Consider the following 16,829-nt stretch of genomic DNA (forward strand, 5'->3'; position numbering starts at 1 on the left):
CCCACCAAACAACAATGACGGCTGCAACCAAAAATAGCCGGGCGTTGTGGTGGGTGCCTGTGGTCCCAGCTACTCAGGAGGCTGAGGCAAGAGACTCGCTTGAGCCCAGGAGTTGGAGGTGGCTGTGAGCTGTGATGCCACAGCACAGTACCCAGGGGGACAGCTTGAGGCTCTGTCTCAAAAAAAAAACAAAGTTGCCTTTCTGTTCTCAACTTCTTGGCCCTGGAAACGTGAGAAAGGGGACAACTGATGTGCCCCTTTGCCTTCCACCTTGGGGTATAAACACCTAGGGTACCCCATGTTCTCTAGAAATGTCCTACAGTCTGATGGATGGGCCTTCAGCCCCACTAGGGTCTGGGCTTGGGGGAAGGGGGTCCTAAAGGAATTCACTTTGAGATGTTAGCCAACAAGAAGCATATTAAATCAGGGTTATAACCTTATCTCCTCAGCTAGAAATCATAAAGGCAAGGAATTGTTAAGCACCACTGGGGGCTGGGGACACAGCAGTGAAAACCAATGCAAATCCCTGCCTCAGGGAGCTTATCTACTGCCAGTGGAAAGCAACTGTCCATGGCTATGATGGCATAGCCTAACAGACAGGTGAGAACTGCTTCAGAGGAGATAAGCCTGGGGTAGGAGAGGCTGGAGAGAGAAGCTGTAGATTTAAATAGGCTGCTCAGAGAAGCTTCAATGAGAAGGTGACATGTGGACACGTCAGAGAAGCTTCAATGAGAAGGTGACATGTAGGGGTGGAAGAGGTGAGAGAGTGAGGCCCATAGATGTCTGGGAGAAGAACATTCCAAGGAAAGGGGCCTGCCAATGCCATGGCCCAGAGGTGAGACTGTGCACAGCATTTGCAAATCACAGCAAAGTGTGACTGGAGCAGAGTGAGTGAGGAGCATAGGGAATGGTTGGTTTCAAGGCAGTCAGGGCACACCTCCTTGGATAGACTCTTATAGGCACAGTGAGGACTTGGCTTACACTTTGGCTTGGGAACCACTGTAGGATTTTGCACAGAGGAGAGATGGCATGATCTGATTTACTGATCACTAAGGATGCCAGCATGCAGAGGCAGGGTAGAGGGAGGGGCCCACACCAGCAGTATTGTTCCCATGTGACTTAATGCTGCTGGAGAACAGCCCTGGACATGAAAATGTTAAGTCAATGCAGGGTGAGGGGGCCAGAGAGAAGTGATTGGATTCTGGAATATTTTGAAAACAGAGACACCAGGTCTTCTGATGGATGGAGTGTGGGGTGCGTAAGAGAGAGAGGAGCCCAAGATCCTCCCAGCTCCCCAGGCCACCTTCGCTTGCTGCGAGGTGAGTTGATGGCCTATCTGCCTGGATAAACAGGAAGAAAGTTCAGCTGCACTTTTGCTTTTTAAGCTCCCTGCCAAGCTGTAAACCTCAAAGAAAGGGACAGGAAAGGCAGAGCTGAAATCACAAAAATATATTTTAAAAGACTGTATTCAAGTTTGTCCTTCTGCTGTATCCTTTTCTTCCCCCAGACAGTGATCTGTTTGTCGAGGTCTGTGTGGCCTCTCTCCCTTTGCATCTATAAATCTCTTTCATCCCATCTTGTCTATGTTAAAGATGCTCAGAATGTTTGTAGCAGTCAGCAGCTAATCTGATCTCCAACCCAAAGGGCTCCATTTGTAACCCTGCTTATTACAGGCTTGGTGGGAAAGATGTGAAAGAATTTCCAAGGGGCTGTTTTAATTAATTCACAGCAGAACAGATGCAAAATTTGTGTTCTTTAAGCAAACAGACCCTCCAAAGGTTTTTTGTTTTTTGTTTTTTTTTTTTTGATGCAATGTGGCACTTCTGTTTTATGCCAGAATAATTTGGTCAAGGGTTTTGATCGTTGGTTGTTTTTCAAAATTCACATAGACCCTTATGCTTGGACCTTTTCCTTCCACACTTCCCTACCGCCCCCTCAACACACACGCTTCTGAGGACACTCAGCTGGCACTCTTTTGCAAATTTCAGACCAAGCTAAACTATATTGAAATTGTGTACTAGGTTTTGACGTAGGTGCCTCACGATTTGAGCAGAGTTTGCTATTTCTGAGATTTTTTAACTATACAAATATCTATAGCTATATAAAAATATGACACTTTCAGGGCTTAAACCACAAGGGAATATATTTTTTTAAGATCGCCTTAAAACATGTTAAAAATAACTCCTTCGCTCACCTTGAAAAGTACTCAAAAATATCATGATTCTTTATCACCAGGCCCAAAGTTACACAATTGTTTCTTAGATCTGTCCCTCTAGGCCACCCTTTTTGATAATATAGAATGCATGCCCAAAATATCTGAGCAATCCCTTTACCATCAATGTCTGCACCTGACGCTGCTAAGCACCAATTCCATTTTAGATATTAAGCCTATTTTCAGGAATTTATGGGAAGAATTTTCTGTCATTCACTTCCATAATAATAGCAACCCTTTCTGAATAACAAGTCCTAAACACTCACTGTATGTCAGAGACCATCTGAACACGTGATGGGCATTAACTCATTGGATCTTCTAAAGACTGTATGAGATGGGTCTTCTTCTGACCCCATCTTACAAATTGTGAGGCTGAGATGCAGAGGGGTCAGAACCTAACTCCCTGTGCAGTTTTGAGGAAACTCAAATCAGTTGTGCCCCCACAGTAGTTGCTCGGCCTGCTTTCTGTCCTTACAGTGATATGGGAAAGCTAACACCATCTTCCCATTTCAAGATTGCAAAGGTACTAATATTTAAAACACAGGAGGCCAGTTCCATCACCTTGATCTTCTCAATAGCAAAGATGTCGACATGATCCTTTTGCTAATCTGTTTTGGAGGATTGACTGAATTCTGAGTACCAACCCAGCAAGGTCCTGATGGTTAAACTACTGCGTCCAAGTGCACCTGATTCTCCAATCCTGCCTATGTGGATGGAGCAAAGAGAGAATGGCAGCCATCCTCCTAGAACTCCAGGTCCATGCCACCCTTGCCTCTGCAGTTTCATTTGTTTCTCCTTTTCCTCTCATTTACAGAGTACTTCCAGCGCCATGCACTCTGACAAGCCCTTTACACACATTGTCTCATGTACATCTTAACTCACGGACCAGTACCACTGCAATCCCTATTTAACAGAAGGGGGGAGTGCAACTCAGAAATATTTGGGAACATACCAAAAATCACCTAGCAGAGCCATTGAAAGAGTCAGGGCTTGAACTCAGATCTATCTGTCCCTCACTGCCATCCATTTAGCCACAACACTCTGCCCTCCCCAACATTACACACACTGCATGATATTCTTTCTAGCTTATGGCCTGGGGATGAGCAGATCCTGAAGGTGTCATGTCTTCCTATTCCAAGGCACAGAGGGCCACTTTGAAATCACAGGTTCCGTGCTAGCTTCTGCTCCAGGTCCCACGTGCTCACTCTTGTCCTATTGGCCTCATTCTTAAACCATTTCTGGAAAGGTTCCCCATGGCGATCCCGGGATCCGATGGGCTGGGATGGGCATGCCTTGCTTTGTCAAGCTTTGCACCACCACCCTGAAAGGGCACACGTGTGTGGGTTTCTGAAGATGGGCCCTTGACTGCTGCCTTTCTAGAAACTAATCTTTAAGGGAAAAAATCCTTCTAGGCTATGGAACAGCCATTGTCAGCACTTAGAATGTAGAATGCTTGCCAGGTCAAAGAATGTCCAGGGGAAGAGGTTGAATAGCAAAGATGAAATGCATAAAGAAAATAACTGCCCGACCATCCCCAGCCACTTTGCCTTGCTGCCCCTGATGATAGACCCCAAGAGAAGACAAATAATACCGACCCCTCCTACTTTTCAGTAGCTTGCAAAAATCCAAAGTGCTGCTGTAGAGGAGAAATAGTAACATGCAGTCTAGGAAACCCACACCAGCCTGTAAAATGTTACAAAAATCTCAATTCAGGAGTCATTTCCTACCTTGTTCCCCTAGACTTGGAGATTTTTGGAAAACCAACCCATGACTGGCAGTAGCCAACACTTTCCTGAAAGAAGCTTCCTAGCAGAGGGAAGGGCTGTCTTCTTACAAGCTTCTGGGTCCCTTTTATTATCATTTCTCTCTGGCACACATCTAAGCTCAGAAAAGTTTCTTACAACCTCAGACTATGTGATTAGCTGGTTTCGAGCACCTATTTTCTTTGCCATGATTTGTGACTTTAGGACATCATTTGAATTAGATTGTTATGCGAGGTTTTATATCTACAGGCTTATATGTTTCCTCTTCTGATTGTTTCCTCCTTTACTACCACTTTTATGTATAATTTTTAAAATGGCAAATATTGATCATCTTCATTTCATAGAGCTGCAGGATGTTCTAAGTTCACAGAATCACCCTGAGGCCATGGTAGAATGGTTTAACCAGTAGACCATCTTCTCCAATGTTTCAGAACCTCCTTTTTCCTTTACTGGGATGAAAAGCACATGACTTTAAGACTTTTTGGAGTTATCTTCCCCAAGAAGTAATGCCTCTTTAGACTTAAAGCTTCAGAGCACTGAAGATTACTCTTATTATCATTTGTCTAGTCCTCAAGTGAGACTAGATTTGGCAACCAAATCTAGTTGCCTCCGCACAGCAACCTCCAGACACTCACGGCCCTCTGCCTACCTCCTCCTTCCTGTGTCCTTTCTTTCTCTCTCTTCTTTTTCTTTATTTTCTTGCTCTCACTTACCACCTCCTTTTCCTAGTCCCCAGGCTTTCTTTCCTCCTCCCTTTTTCTTCCCAGAGTTTCCCTTGAAGATTAAGTAGAAACAACAAAAGTCAAATTGGCTTCCAGGAGGGTGATACTAATGCTGACCTCCACCACTGCCCAAGCAGGGAATCACACCCATCACCTCCTCCTTTGTTCTCAGTCCTTAGGGATTCCAAGGCACATACTGACCTCCTTTTCTCCATATAAGGTTTCTCTTCCTTCTTCCTTTGAGAGTGTGACTTGGAGTACACACTCATTGCCTAGACCAAGGCACGAGTGCCGCAGAGGTTGCCTTTGTGGAAGCAAAGTGCCGAGGTCCATGACTAATGGAGCCATGAGCAGAAAGGACTCTCTCTGTCTATGTCACATTCCCCATTGGGGTCAACTGACCTGACTCTAGTTTATAAGTATGTCACTCTTAACCAGGCGCACAAGTCACCGCCATGACCACACCCCCTGATTACTATCCATGGTGGGTCAGGGGAAGTGGGTGCCAACTTTTCATATCCCATTCCAGGAAGAGAGACTGTCAAGGAGGAATACTGTTGTATAGTTTGATGCTAATTAACACAGAATGAAATCCTCTGGTAATATGCTGCTAGGGGAAACACTAACCATAATTACCAGGGGAGAAATGGTAAGGGTTGTGGTGTTTTGAGGGAGTCATCATATCTGAATCTAGGCAATAATCAGTCCATTTCAAATCAGAATCTTTTGTACTTTGAATGTTCCCCAGGAAGAAAATCAAGGATTAAACATGAAAGAGAGATGTGCTGGGTTTCCCTAATCTCTACACTCTGCCTGCTTTTTTCCTGCACTCATTGCATGCATTTGCCTATTAATTATGTCGATAACAAAGAAGACATGAAGCATTACACTGTGGAGCCACTGTTTGAGAATGGTATTTTTTTGCAGCCCCTTTCCCAAAGCCTCTCATCACCAATGCTGACTCGCTGTGCTCAGGTGATCCTTCTTTGCCCTAAATGCCAACTGGAACCAGTTGCCTCCTTAATGCTTTAGTTACAGCTCACTCGGCTGATCTGAAAAGCTGTGATGCAGGTTCCTAGGAGACTCGTTCAGACGCGGCAACGTTGCTTATGATACGGGTTGAGTATGCCTCGTCCAAAGTGCTTAGGACCAACAAGTTGTTTGAGATTTTGTATATTCAGATTAAGGGTAGTCAGCCTGTAAATGTTTGAAAACTAAAGTCAAATTAAGAGAGCCCTGGACTTGGCTTTCCTTCCCAGCCCATCGTCAAAATCTAGTCTGGGATGAGATTCAGGGAAATGGCTGTGCCTCCACAGCAGCTCTGTTTCTAGACCTGTTCTGCATCTCTGCAGTAGGGGGACTTTTAGTGATGCTTGGTGCTTTCATTTATTTCGTGAGCAAATGGGAGGGGAGAGGTGGGAAGGAGTCCAAATCAAACCTGTCATCTATGGTCCAGCAGCTTGAGGTCCTCAAACAGAGAAGTGGGCTGAAGAATCCACAAAGGTAAGAAATCCCCTTCCTCGCAGGCCACAGGGCATTTGGGATGGACAGAAGGGAGTGGTCACTGCAACAGTGCAGCGTAACTGAGGAAGCCACGTGCCTGCTTCACCTCTTGCCACAAGGCTCTCCCTTTATCTTCCTCCTCATGCTGTCTCCTTCCTGCCACTTTCTCTTGCTTCAGGGAGGTTCAGAGAAAAAGCTTCAATTCTCCACAAGATCGCCAAGAAGAAATGCCAGGTGGATGAGAACGAGAGGCAGAATGGGGCTGCCAATCACGTGGGTGAGTGTAGGGACACTTCCATCCCATGCCGTTCTTGGGGTGGGGGAGAAGGCAGGCAGAAAGGTCGGACCCAGTGTGGGTAACCCTGTCTCCATGCAAACACAGCATCCTGCAGCTCGGCCCTTCCCTGCATGACAGGAAATGACTCCCTGTCCCTAAATTGTGCACAGGGCATGAATGGACATAGTATGTCACCAGTCATTCTAGGGGAAACCCAAGAAGAGTAAAATGATTCTCTAAGGAGCCTGAAGTAAAACCAGCACCTAAACAGGCAACTCCATTCAAGAGTAGAAAATCACAGTATTTCAGGATTCCCAGAGAAAGAGGATGGACAACACACACACACACATATGCCTTTTGATGATTAACCAAAAGTGTTAGTCCCCCTTCTGTAATTCTTCCCTAGTAACCAGACTGCACGCCCATGACATTGCTCCCAGAGTCCCTTGGAGATGCTGCTGCTTCTCCTTAAGAATTCAGCGATACCAACCCAGGTCTCTTTGGGCTGACTTCGTTCAGAGCTCCTGTGTGACCAGATTGTGACATTCAGGCATCTTATTTTAACTTGGAACATGATGTTCCTTCTCTCCTGTCTGTAACTGTAATATAGTTCCCTAATTCTAAATTCAAACTAAATTTAACCTGATCTGGATCTATGCTATAAACGAAGCTATTACCCAAGTAACTAAAATTATCTCCAGACAAAATTCAACAGTTTTGCACTCAAAATACATGACACTCCATAGAAGAATTTCTGCTTCTCCTGTTATCTTGACTTCTAGCTCAAGGAAAAGTTTTGGCCAACAATCAAGATTAAATTGTATGAAAAGAAAAACTGGAAGTAAGCTGAAGTGCTGACAATAGTTACCTCTTGAACTATCGAAATATATAATTCATAATTGGCATTAATACTTTTTCTCTGCTTCTTTATGCTTTTGTGAACTTGGATGTTTTAAGAATGAGCTTGTTCTGCTCTTGTAGTACACTAATGTAAAGCCCCACACCGGGCAGTCTATTGCATAGGTTAAGTTATGCTTGTTGTATTCAGGCCTAATCACACAAGCCGTTTTTCCTACTGCACTTGTTGATAGCTTCTCTAAGACTAAGGTAACTTGGGGTAAAAGACTTAGATCCTGGGTTCAGTCCCAGTCTTCGTCCTAATGATTGGCTGATCTTAGACTTGGATTTAATCTTTTATGAGGAAGGAGAATAGACACGTAACTCTAAAGATCCTTCCAGCGTTGATTGGGTCTCTGAAAGACTTTGTAACAGAAAATAGTGTGTGTGTAAAATCCATTTTTTAAAAAATGAACTCAGGATTTATTTTAGTGTTTTCTCTGGTGATGAGAACTCTGCTTGCGGGGTCAAAGCCCCTTTAGAAGCTGAGATGTGCGTACTCGGGTTAGGTGTCATGCCGGGCAGGCAGATGCTTCTCATCGGTTCATGTCTGTTCTTGGAACATCTTATCTCCCTTTTGGTACCCGCTATGGCCAGGGCCAAGTTTAGCCATTGTAGGCTGATCCTAAGGTTGTATCACTTCAGCCAACAGGCTCCTCCAAACACAATTTTATTTTATTTATTTATTTTCTTTTTTAGGGGGGGAGTTGAAGAACAGATTTGGTTTTTGTTCTTTGCTTTTTATTGTTTGGGATTCATTGAGGATAAAAAGAATTAGGTTACACTGATTGCATTTGTTAGGTAAAGTCCCTCTTATAATTGTGTCCCATCCTCAAGAGGTGTCCAATTTTAAAACTCCCCAGGGTACTTAGCATTTTTGTAGTTTAAATAACTACATCAAGCACACTAAGATCAACTGGCATAGCCACGTGCAGCAGAACATCACACACATATCACTGTCACTGCTAAAAACTTGGAAAGATAAACTAAATTTGAGTTTCTATAGCTTTTCATATTTAAATCTATTTACATCCCTGTATACCACAACTAACTATATAATATATATAAATAAACATAAACATTTCCCTATGTTTTCCAAAATTTGGCTGCTTCCAACCCAGCAATTTTATATAACTCTTAAATGATTTTCCTAAGCTCCACAGATAGAAATGTTTGTTGCCTCTGAAGTTGCTTGGGGTAAAAAAAACCATATCCTCCTACTTTACAAGGAGCCTGCTACTGAGGCACACCCCAGTGTCCCCAGAGGCCCTGAAAGTATACTGCACAGCTGCATTCCCTCTGGAAATCCTGGAATTGACCCCACACAGCCAGACTGTGATTCCAATAGGACCCTTTATATTTCCCTCCCACCGAAGTCCCAGCAGACCTCAGGGTGCCCGAACACTGGCCGCCTGCAGGTGCTCCTGGCAGTTTTGAAACAAAAATCTTCTGGTGAAAGGCAGGTGCCATATTGAGGATCCAAATGCTTTCTGTTTATTGCTCGCTGCACACCAGGCACTGTGCTCAGGGCTTTCTGTGCGTTTTCTTGTTAATCTTTACCAAAGTTCCCTTTGATCATCTTGTCATAGACAGTGATAGTAGCAATAGTAACAGTAGTAGTATAGTTATCATCAACTGCAATTTGACAGATGAAGAAACTGAATCTCAGAGAGGTTGAGTCACTTGCCAAGGGTCACACAGCATAAGTCATACAGCCAGAGTAGGAACCCAGGCCTGTCTGATTCCCAGCGTGATGGAGTCTCAGGGCTTAGTCACTACTCCAGAGCCACGTCTTGCCTCTCAGAGGAAAACTGAAACTGCACATGCTGACCTGTGGCTTCACTCTAGCCAGACGTTCTCTCTTATTCAGGAATGGCACAGACTTTGCCCTCTATTACTTGTCCAGCTCCCCCTTGCCTTGCCTATAGTAGGATGCTTGGGTGTAGAATATTCTAAGTCGCATTGCCCAGGCATTTTGAGACTAGCCAGGGTCCCATGAGCCACCCCCCAGGACCGCCTGAGCACTCAGAGAGTTTGCTCTCACAGAGCCTGAGAGCCGTAGAGCTAAAAGTAATGAGCCTTGGAGGTCCACAAGCTGAAGCCCCTCATTTCATATATAAGGTTCCCAAACCCAGAGGAAGGAGGGGACTTGCCTAAGAGGACTGGCGGACAATGGCAGGGTAAAGTCTAAACCTCCAAATCCCTTAGCCCTTTGCAGAGTGCAGCACGAAAGAAAAGATCCTCCTGTAAGAAAGTAGCCGGGGCGTGTGATCTCAGGGACAACGACAGTGTGAGTGAGGTTGGGGGTTTCAAATGCCTGAGTTCATGTTCTTAAATGGCTAGCTGGTACAGTTGCCTCGCCTGGGAAGGGCAGACCATGGGCGCTGACAGGTCACCCAAGCTGCTGAGGAGGAGGAGGGCAGGTGCTGAAGGCACACGGGAGAAAGGGAAAACCCTGTGCCGTTTGACTCAACAGCAGCCCTGGGCCTTATCACCCCTCAGACCTCACTGTCGTCTCCTTTGGCCCAACATTTTAGGACGTTCTTTTACATATGACTCTTTATCCCCATTGATTCCATTTGCTTTCTGTGTGTGTGTGTGTGTGTGTTTAATATGTCACAGAAAAAATCGAACTTCCAAACAGCACCAGCACAGAAGTTGAAATGACACCAACCAGTGATGCTTCAGAGCCTGTCCAAAATGGAAATCTCTCCCACAGCATTGAAGCTGCAGAAGCCCAGGTAGGCCTGCCTTTTTTCCCTTGCTCTTCTGGGTTGTTGTTCCCATGGATGTCCTAGCATAGCAGCACAGATGTTATATTCTCCTTACAGGCCCCAGGTCCCGGCTGGGCAGATGCCTGGTCTTTTTCATCCTTGTGAGGACATATTTCTCAGTACCATCCCAGGGCCCCACGTGTGGCAAGCTGTACGTGTATGGAATAAATATACATATTCTCTAAGCCTGCGGTCCCCAACTCCAGGGCTATGAACTTGTACTGGTCTGTAGCCTGTTAGGAACCACAACTCAGCAGTACCTCCCCTCACTGACACTTCCCCCTCCCATCGGGGGAGAAATTGTCTTCCATGAAATCTGTCACTGGTGCCAAAAAGGCTCCCATCCATGCCCTGTGAGAAACTGGGCAGACCGCAGGAGGTGAGCAGCAGCCAGTGAGGGAAGCTTCATCTGTATTACAGCTGCCCCATCCACCACCTGAGCTCCGCCTCCAGTCCCCCCCAGCCCCCCATCAGTGGAAAAACTGTCTTCCATGAAATCGGTCCCTGGTGCCAAAAAGGTTGGGGACCACTGCTCTAAGCCAATGTGTTTATCAGTGGGAGGTTGGGGGACTCATGCATCGCAATCTCCTGGGGATGAAAATGTAGATCCCTGGGCCATATGCAGACTTGAAGGATGCACTACCCAGGAAGTAGCATTTGTAATTAGCATCCCTGGTGATTTCTAACATATGATCAAGTTTGGTGATTTCTAACTTATGATAAAGTTTGATAGCTATTGCCATCTAATCCTTTGTCTGTGTCTTTAAGGTCAGGGCTAAATAATAAAACAACCACAGCCACCTTAGTGAGACTCATTGGCCTTCCCCATCCCTATGGGTGAAATTAAAACTCTCTGACCTAACCCACCGTTCCATGGTACAACGAGTTGAACTGCTCCACCCGGTAGTTATAACACCTACAACACGCCACAGACTTGGCACTTGACGAGTGTTATCACCTTTAAACCTCAGCTGAAGGTGTAGGCATTAGGATTTCTTTTTTTTTTTTTACTTTGTATACTTTTATTTTCATGCCGGATGTATTTCTTATCATGACATATTTAACTTGTTCAATAAGCGTGATATTTGAAATAAATAGAATTCTAAAGAACACAATGACAAGAAGTCAGCTGCTTTGAAAATGCAATTCAGAATAGAAGAGCTATATACATAAATCTCAGGACCAAAAATTACAAAATTTTTCAAGGAGGCAAGATGTTCTCTCTTCTTAGTGCTACAATCCGAACATTTGGAAACCTTTCATGTTGGTGTAGCTTGGCATCAGGCAGCCCTAAGCCAAAATCAGTAATTTTTCTAAACACCAAAAATGTATCATGAAATATTTAATATCCTCAGAAAGGTAGATAGAATAATAACACAAACACAGAGTTTCATAAATCCATCACAAAGGTAAAGTAGAACATTACCGACATAATGAAAACCTACCCAAACATTTGCTACTCTTCTCCTCAGAGGTAGCCTTCCATCCTGAATGTTTTCCCTTTCTTTTCATTCTGTTTGTAAGGATCTCCATTTTACATTTGAGGCAGCTGGAGCTCAGAGAGAGGAAATAGTTAACGGGGATTACCTAGCTCAGATAGCAAACCTGAGCCTTGACCTCAGGGCCATCTTAATAAGGTGTCTGTGCTATCTCCTCCACTGCCTCTAGACCACAGTTGCTCAGAAAGTAGGCAGACCCTCTGGTGGTACTTGTAAGATTTCTGGATCTCATCCTGATTGAGTGAATCAGAATTTCTAAGGCCAGCAGGAAACCCCCAGCTTGCATTTTAATCAGGCATTTTAAAACTCATATTTTAATGAGTTTCTCACTATAATGTGCTTACAAATTCTCTGGAGGGTGAGGAGGTGGGTCATGTTAAAATTCAGATTCTGATTTGCCAAGTCTGCAGTGGGGTCCGGAGTCTGACATTCTAAGGAACGCCCCAGTGATGTTATTAGTGGGCTGTTATTGGTGTTATTAGTGCTCACCTAAGGACCACCCTTTCAGGAGCATTACCCTAAAATTTGCAATCCACCCTTCAGACAGAATTTTCCCAATGTACTAAAAAGTTATACAGCTCCCACAACTAGAAACCAGACTACAGCCAAGACCCAGCACTCTGCTTCCTTATACCAAGAAAAGTTCTTTAATAAAAGGGGTACTGTACTTCTTAGGGAGAAAAACATGCAAATTATTTCCTATTGCCCTTATTCCTTTTTCTAAGGAATCTGTTTAAAGAAAAGCATAAGGACTCCTGCCCTTGCTCCCGTGTCTTCCAGGCTCCTCACCTTCCTGCCCAGAGCCCTGTGGCCCCTTTGCATTAGCTCAAGAGTGAGCTGGCAACGCGGCTTATCTCCACATGGATAAGCAGCATGTGGCCGCAGAAGGCAGGCCCCAGGGACATCTGGCTGCCCTTGGAGATGGCACAGTCACAGGTGCGCAGAGGGCAGCCTCCCCACCATGCCTCCCCATCTGGCTGTCAGGGGGACATCTGTGTCCTCACAAGGGAAGATCTTGCTGCAAAGGAATCAGAGAGTCCCAACTGACCCCTCTCTGAGCAGAGCTGTGCCCTCAGGTCCTGATAAAGAGAAAAAAGGACAGATTTGGTACCACCCTAACACACGTAGAGCTTCAGAGCAAATAGGACTTCAAAGAGCCACCCCTCCATGGCTGGCTGTAAGACAGCCTGGTGGTGAATTCCAGATCCACCAGAGACAAGACACCTAACCTTACAGAGCTGCAGCCTCCTCATCTGTAAAGTGCAGGCGAAACCGTAGCTGTCACGTTGGGGCTACTGTGAGGGTTAAGTGAAATGACGCACATACAGCACTTAGCACAGAGCTAGACGCTAGGTTGTGTGTTACGTGCTTATGTGTACTGTGCGTTCATAACTGCCGTGTAAATGCCACAGGGCGTTCCTTCCCTGAAGGAACTCATTGTAGGTAATATGAAAGGGTTTTTAAAATATATATTTGTGGAGGACTCAGAGTATAAATAAAGCAGTTAAATAATTATGGTCCAGTGTGATCATGGAGGTCTATACAAAGTGCTCCAGGAGCCAGCCAGAGGAAGAAGTTGATCCTAACTGGGAGATACATAAAAACTCCAGAGAAGAGGTAACTTTTGAGCTGGGTGTTGATGGGTGAGTAGGAGTTTGCCCCTCACAGGAAAAAAAAAAAATAACCAAAATGACAATATTTGTAAAAGTATAAAACATTAAGAGGGAAATTCACGTTTATTAATTGGTGAGAAAGACAATAAGACTAGAAACTAAAATATAAGGTTAGGAGTAACAAGAAATCCACCAGAAAAGGTAGATTGGCTTGAAATTCTTTAATGGTTTGTTTAACAAAATGTTTTGGTTGTTCATCTACAATGTGTCAGAAAATGTACTGGGCACTAGAGACGCTCATATGTTCTAACAAGATCAACAAGATTATAGATGGCCACCAAGGCTGTGTTGGGATGGAAGGAGAGTGGAGAGGCCCCTGCAGGTCAGATGAGGGAAGACCTCACCTAGGAAGGAAGGCGACTGAAAGGAAACTGAACTTGAAGGAGCCAGCCAAGGGAACAGTATCCACAAAGGCAGAAATGAACTTGGCTTGTTTTAGGAACAGAACAATCAGCGTGACTGGAGATGGGAGGGGGAGAGTAGGAAGGCTGAGAGTGATGAAGTTGGAAGGAAGGGCCAAGCAGAGTCGGCAGGCCTTGTGGACCATAATAGGGAAGGTGACTTCCTTCTGGGGCAGCAACAAGCCTTTAGAGGTTCCCAGATGTGCCTTGCACTTGTGAAAGATCCCTCAGCCTGCAAAGCGGAGATTAGATTTGAGAGAAGAAGGGTTTATGGTGGGGTAAAGAGGTTATTGCAAGAATGGAGGGAAAGACTGATGGTGTACGGACCAGTGCAGTAGACACAGAGGTGATGGGAAGCACATGGGGCAGGAAGGCCCAAGTGCACTGCCCGGCAGTCTGCACTTCACCCTCTTGGGAGGGAGGAACTGGGAAAGAGTCAGAGGAAGCAGTGGCAACATCAGATTTGTTTTATAGGAAGAGAGCACTTTTAGAATGGCCGAGAGGGGTCAGAATAGAAAAAGACCACATACAGGATCCCTGTTAATTTGGAGATCAATGTAATTGGTCCAAGGGCCAAATCTGGCCTGCAGCCTGTTTTTATACTCCCCAAGAGAAGAGATTTTTTTCTATTTTTAAAGGTTTTGTTTTTTTTTTTAAGGAAGCAACAGCAGCATATGTGATAGAGACCATATGGACCTCAAAGCCTAAAATATTTACTATCTGGCCCTTTACAGGAGAAGTTTGCCCATCCCTAGTTCCAACCATCTGTCTTAAAAAAAGAAAGAAAAAAAGAGAAAAAAGAAACGAGGAAGCTCTTCATGTACTGATATAGAATGACCTTCAATACATGTTGTTTGGAGGAAAAGGCAACAGGCCAAATTGTATCCCTTATGCTATATTTATGTACTGGAAGAAAAGGAGGGAAATAACATGTAAGCATTTGCTGGGGATGCTGTCAAGGAAACAAGTCGTGTTGATTATCTCCAGAACAGAGGCCTGGGCAATGTGAAACCGGTGTGGGATGGAAAGGCTTCCATGTCTGCCCTTGTGTAGCTTTTGGATTTTGAACCAGGTAACAATTATTTATTTAAAAAAGTAACAATAATAAGAGAATAATGGATTAAAATAAAATATTAATAGAAGCAGTACATGTCAGTCCTTAGAGCAGGGACTGTAGAGACAGACCAGCTGAGTTCACATCCCAGCTCTGCTGCTTCCTGGCTGTGTGATCTTTGGCAATAGACTTGCCCTCTCCACTTCCTCCATTCTTCTTTGTGAAGCAAGGATAAGAACACTGCCTGTCTCATAGTGCAGTGGTGAGAATCAGATGCTCTTGGAACAGTTCTTGGAGCTCATAGTAAACGCTGCAGAGATGTCTGCTGCTATTAGCAGTACTTGGTAGCGTTTTTTAATGCCTACTAAGTGGGCCTTAGACCCACTATTGGTTGTAGTGTGAATGACAGTGGGTGGATTTGAGAGCTATCTCTGAGTCATAATTGGGAAGATTGAGTAATAAATTGGTCCTAGAAAGTAAACAAGAAAAGGAAGTTGTAGGGAATGCTGCTGCGGTGCCCAGGCTGGAAAGACTGGGTAGGAGGTAGGTACGTCGGGGGTGAGACCTCCTGGAGACAGGAGGAAGATGTGACACCAGAATGCCCAGACCACCTGAAGGTTTCACAGAAAGGATTCGATGCTTTTTTATTTTGTTAGTTTCATTTCCGTCTTATTTGTCTATCAAGGTATGTGGAGAATGCAGCGTGTGCCCCGGCTCTGTTCATGGAATCACAGCCCTGTGCACCACACACTCGTCACTGGTCTTCTCCTGAGACTTAACTTGCTCTTTTAAAAACTCTGTTCCCATGTGAACTAATTTCACATTGACATTTCATCTCCGAGAGTTTCTTTAGTACAGACTTTACCCTAGCAATGAAGAATAAATATTCTGTCTCACCCAGGAAGCAAGCCCCTTTGCAGGAGGCATTCTGCTTCATTTGTAGATTCAGTGGAACCAAGAAATAATTTGACTTTTTAAACAACTTAATGCAATTATCTTCTCCCAATGACTACTGACACAATGTAGTCGATTCCGACCCATAGACAACTAATCTGGGCTGCCACAGAGAATTTTCCAACCTTCCCACATTTTGCACATTGAGAATATAGTGTTGGACAGACAAGTCAAAGAAATATGCTCTCCCACCCAGCACCCAGCACTTTTTCACATTTCCATCTTGCCAATCCAGACAACAGACAGGTGATCATACCTGGCCCGCAGGTGCCACGAAGCTGGCTCCCGGCTTCATCAGGAACCTCACCTCTGGAACACAGCGAGGCTCTCAGGCACATGCTCACAATGGGTGGGACAGTGCCTTGCAAATGTCTTAGGTTCTGAAATCTCAGAATCTGACTTTTAAAAATTGGGTTATACATTGATTTTTATGTATCGTGATATGGCATTTTGTGTGTTTCAGCTTTTATTTCATGTCACATCTAAGATTTCTCTCTGTCCTTGGGGAAATCAGAATTGTCCTTGCTGTGGTTGAAAGTTGCTCAGATGCAGCAGTGGGAAAATAGATTTATTTAAGAAAATGACATTCCTCAGAATGTGATAGACAGATGAGTGATAGATATGGAGATAGATAGTTAGATAGATAGGATGGATGGATAGATAGATAGATAGATAGGAGAGAGAGAGAGAGAGAGAGAGAGAGAGATAGGATGGATAGATAGATAGGAGGGAAAGATAGATTGATAGAGGAGATAGATAGATATAGAGATAGAGAGATACAGAGATAGAGAGATAGATATAGGGATAGATAGATAAGAGTTAGATAGATAGATAGGAGAGATAGATAGAGAGATATATAGATAGATAGATAGATAGATAGGATGGATAGATAGATAGGATGGATAGATAGATAGATAGATAGATAGATAGATGGGAGAGATAGATAGATAGATAGATAGATAGATAGATAGATAGATAGGATGGATAGATAGATAGATAGATAGATAGATAGATAGATAGATAGGATGGATAGATAGATAGATAGATAGATAGATGGGAGAGATATATAGATAGATAGATAGATAGATAGATAGATAGAT

General features: G+C 44.2%; 1 protein-coding gene across 2 annotated transcripts in view; it reads left to right on the top strand.

Moving 5' to 3' along the window:
* The window catches only part of SLC24A2 (solute carrier family 24 member 2), a 247,913-nt gene that overhangs the window by 192,251 nt on the left and 38,833 nt on the right, over positions 1–16,829 (top strand). For both annotated transcript variants that reach the window (XM_012813838.1, XM_012813842.1), the window contains 2 exons: positions 6,379–6,477; positions 9,997–10,115. In XM_012813838.1, coding sequence (XP_012669292.1) covers positions 6,379–6,477; positions 9,997–10,115 — 218 coding nt within the window. The remainder of the gene's footprint in view (positions 1–6,378; positions 6,478–9,996; positions 10,116–16,829) is intronic.

This window comes from Otolemur garnettii, unplaced genomic scaffold, assembly GCF_000181295.1.
Source record: "Otolemur garnettii isolate 467f Iridium unplaced genomic scaffold, OtoGar3 scaffold00006, whole genome shotgun sequence".
Lineage (NCBI taxonomy): Eukaryota > Metazoa > Chordata > Mammalia > Primates > Galagidae > Otolemur > Otolemur garnettii.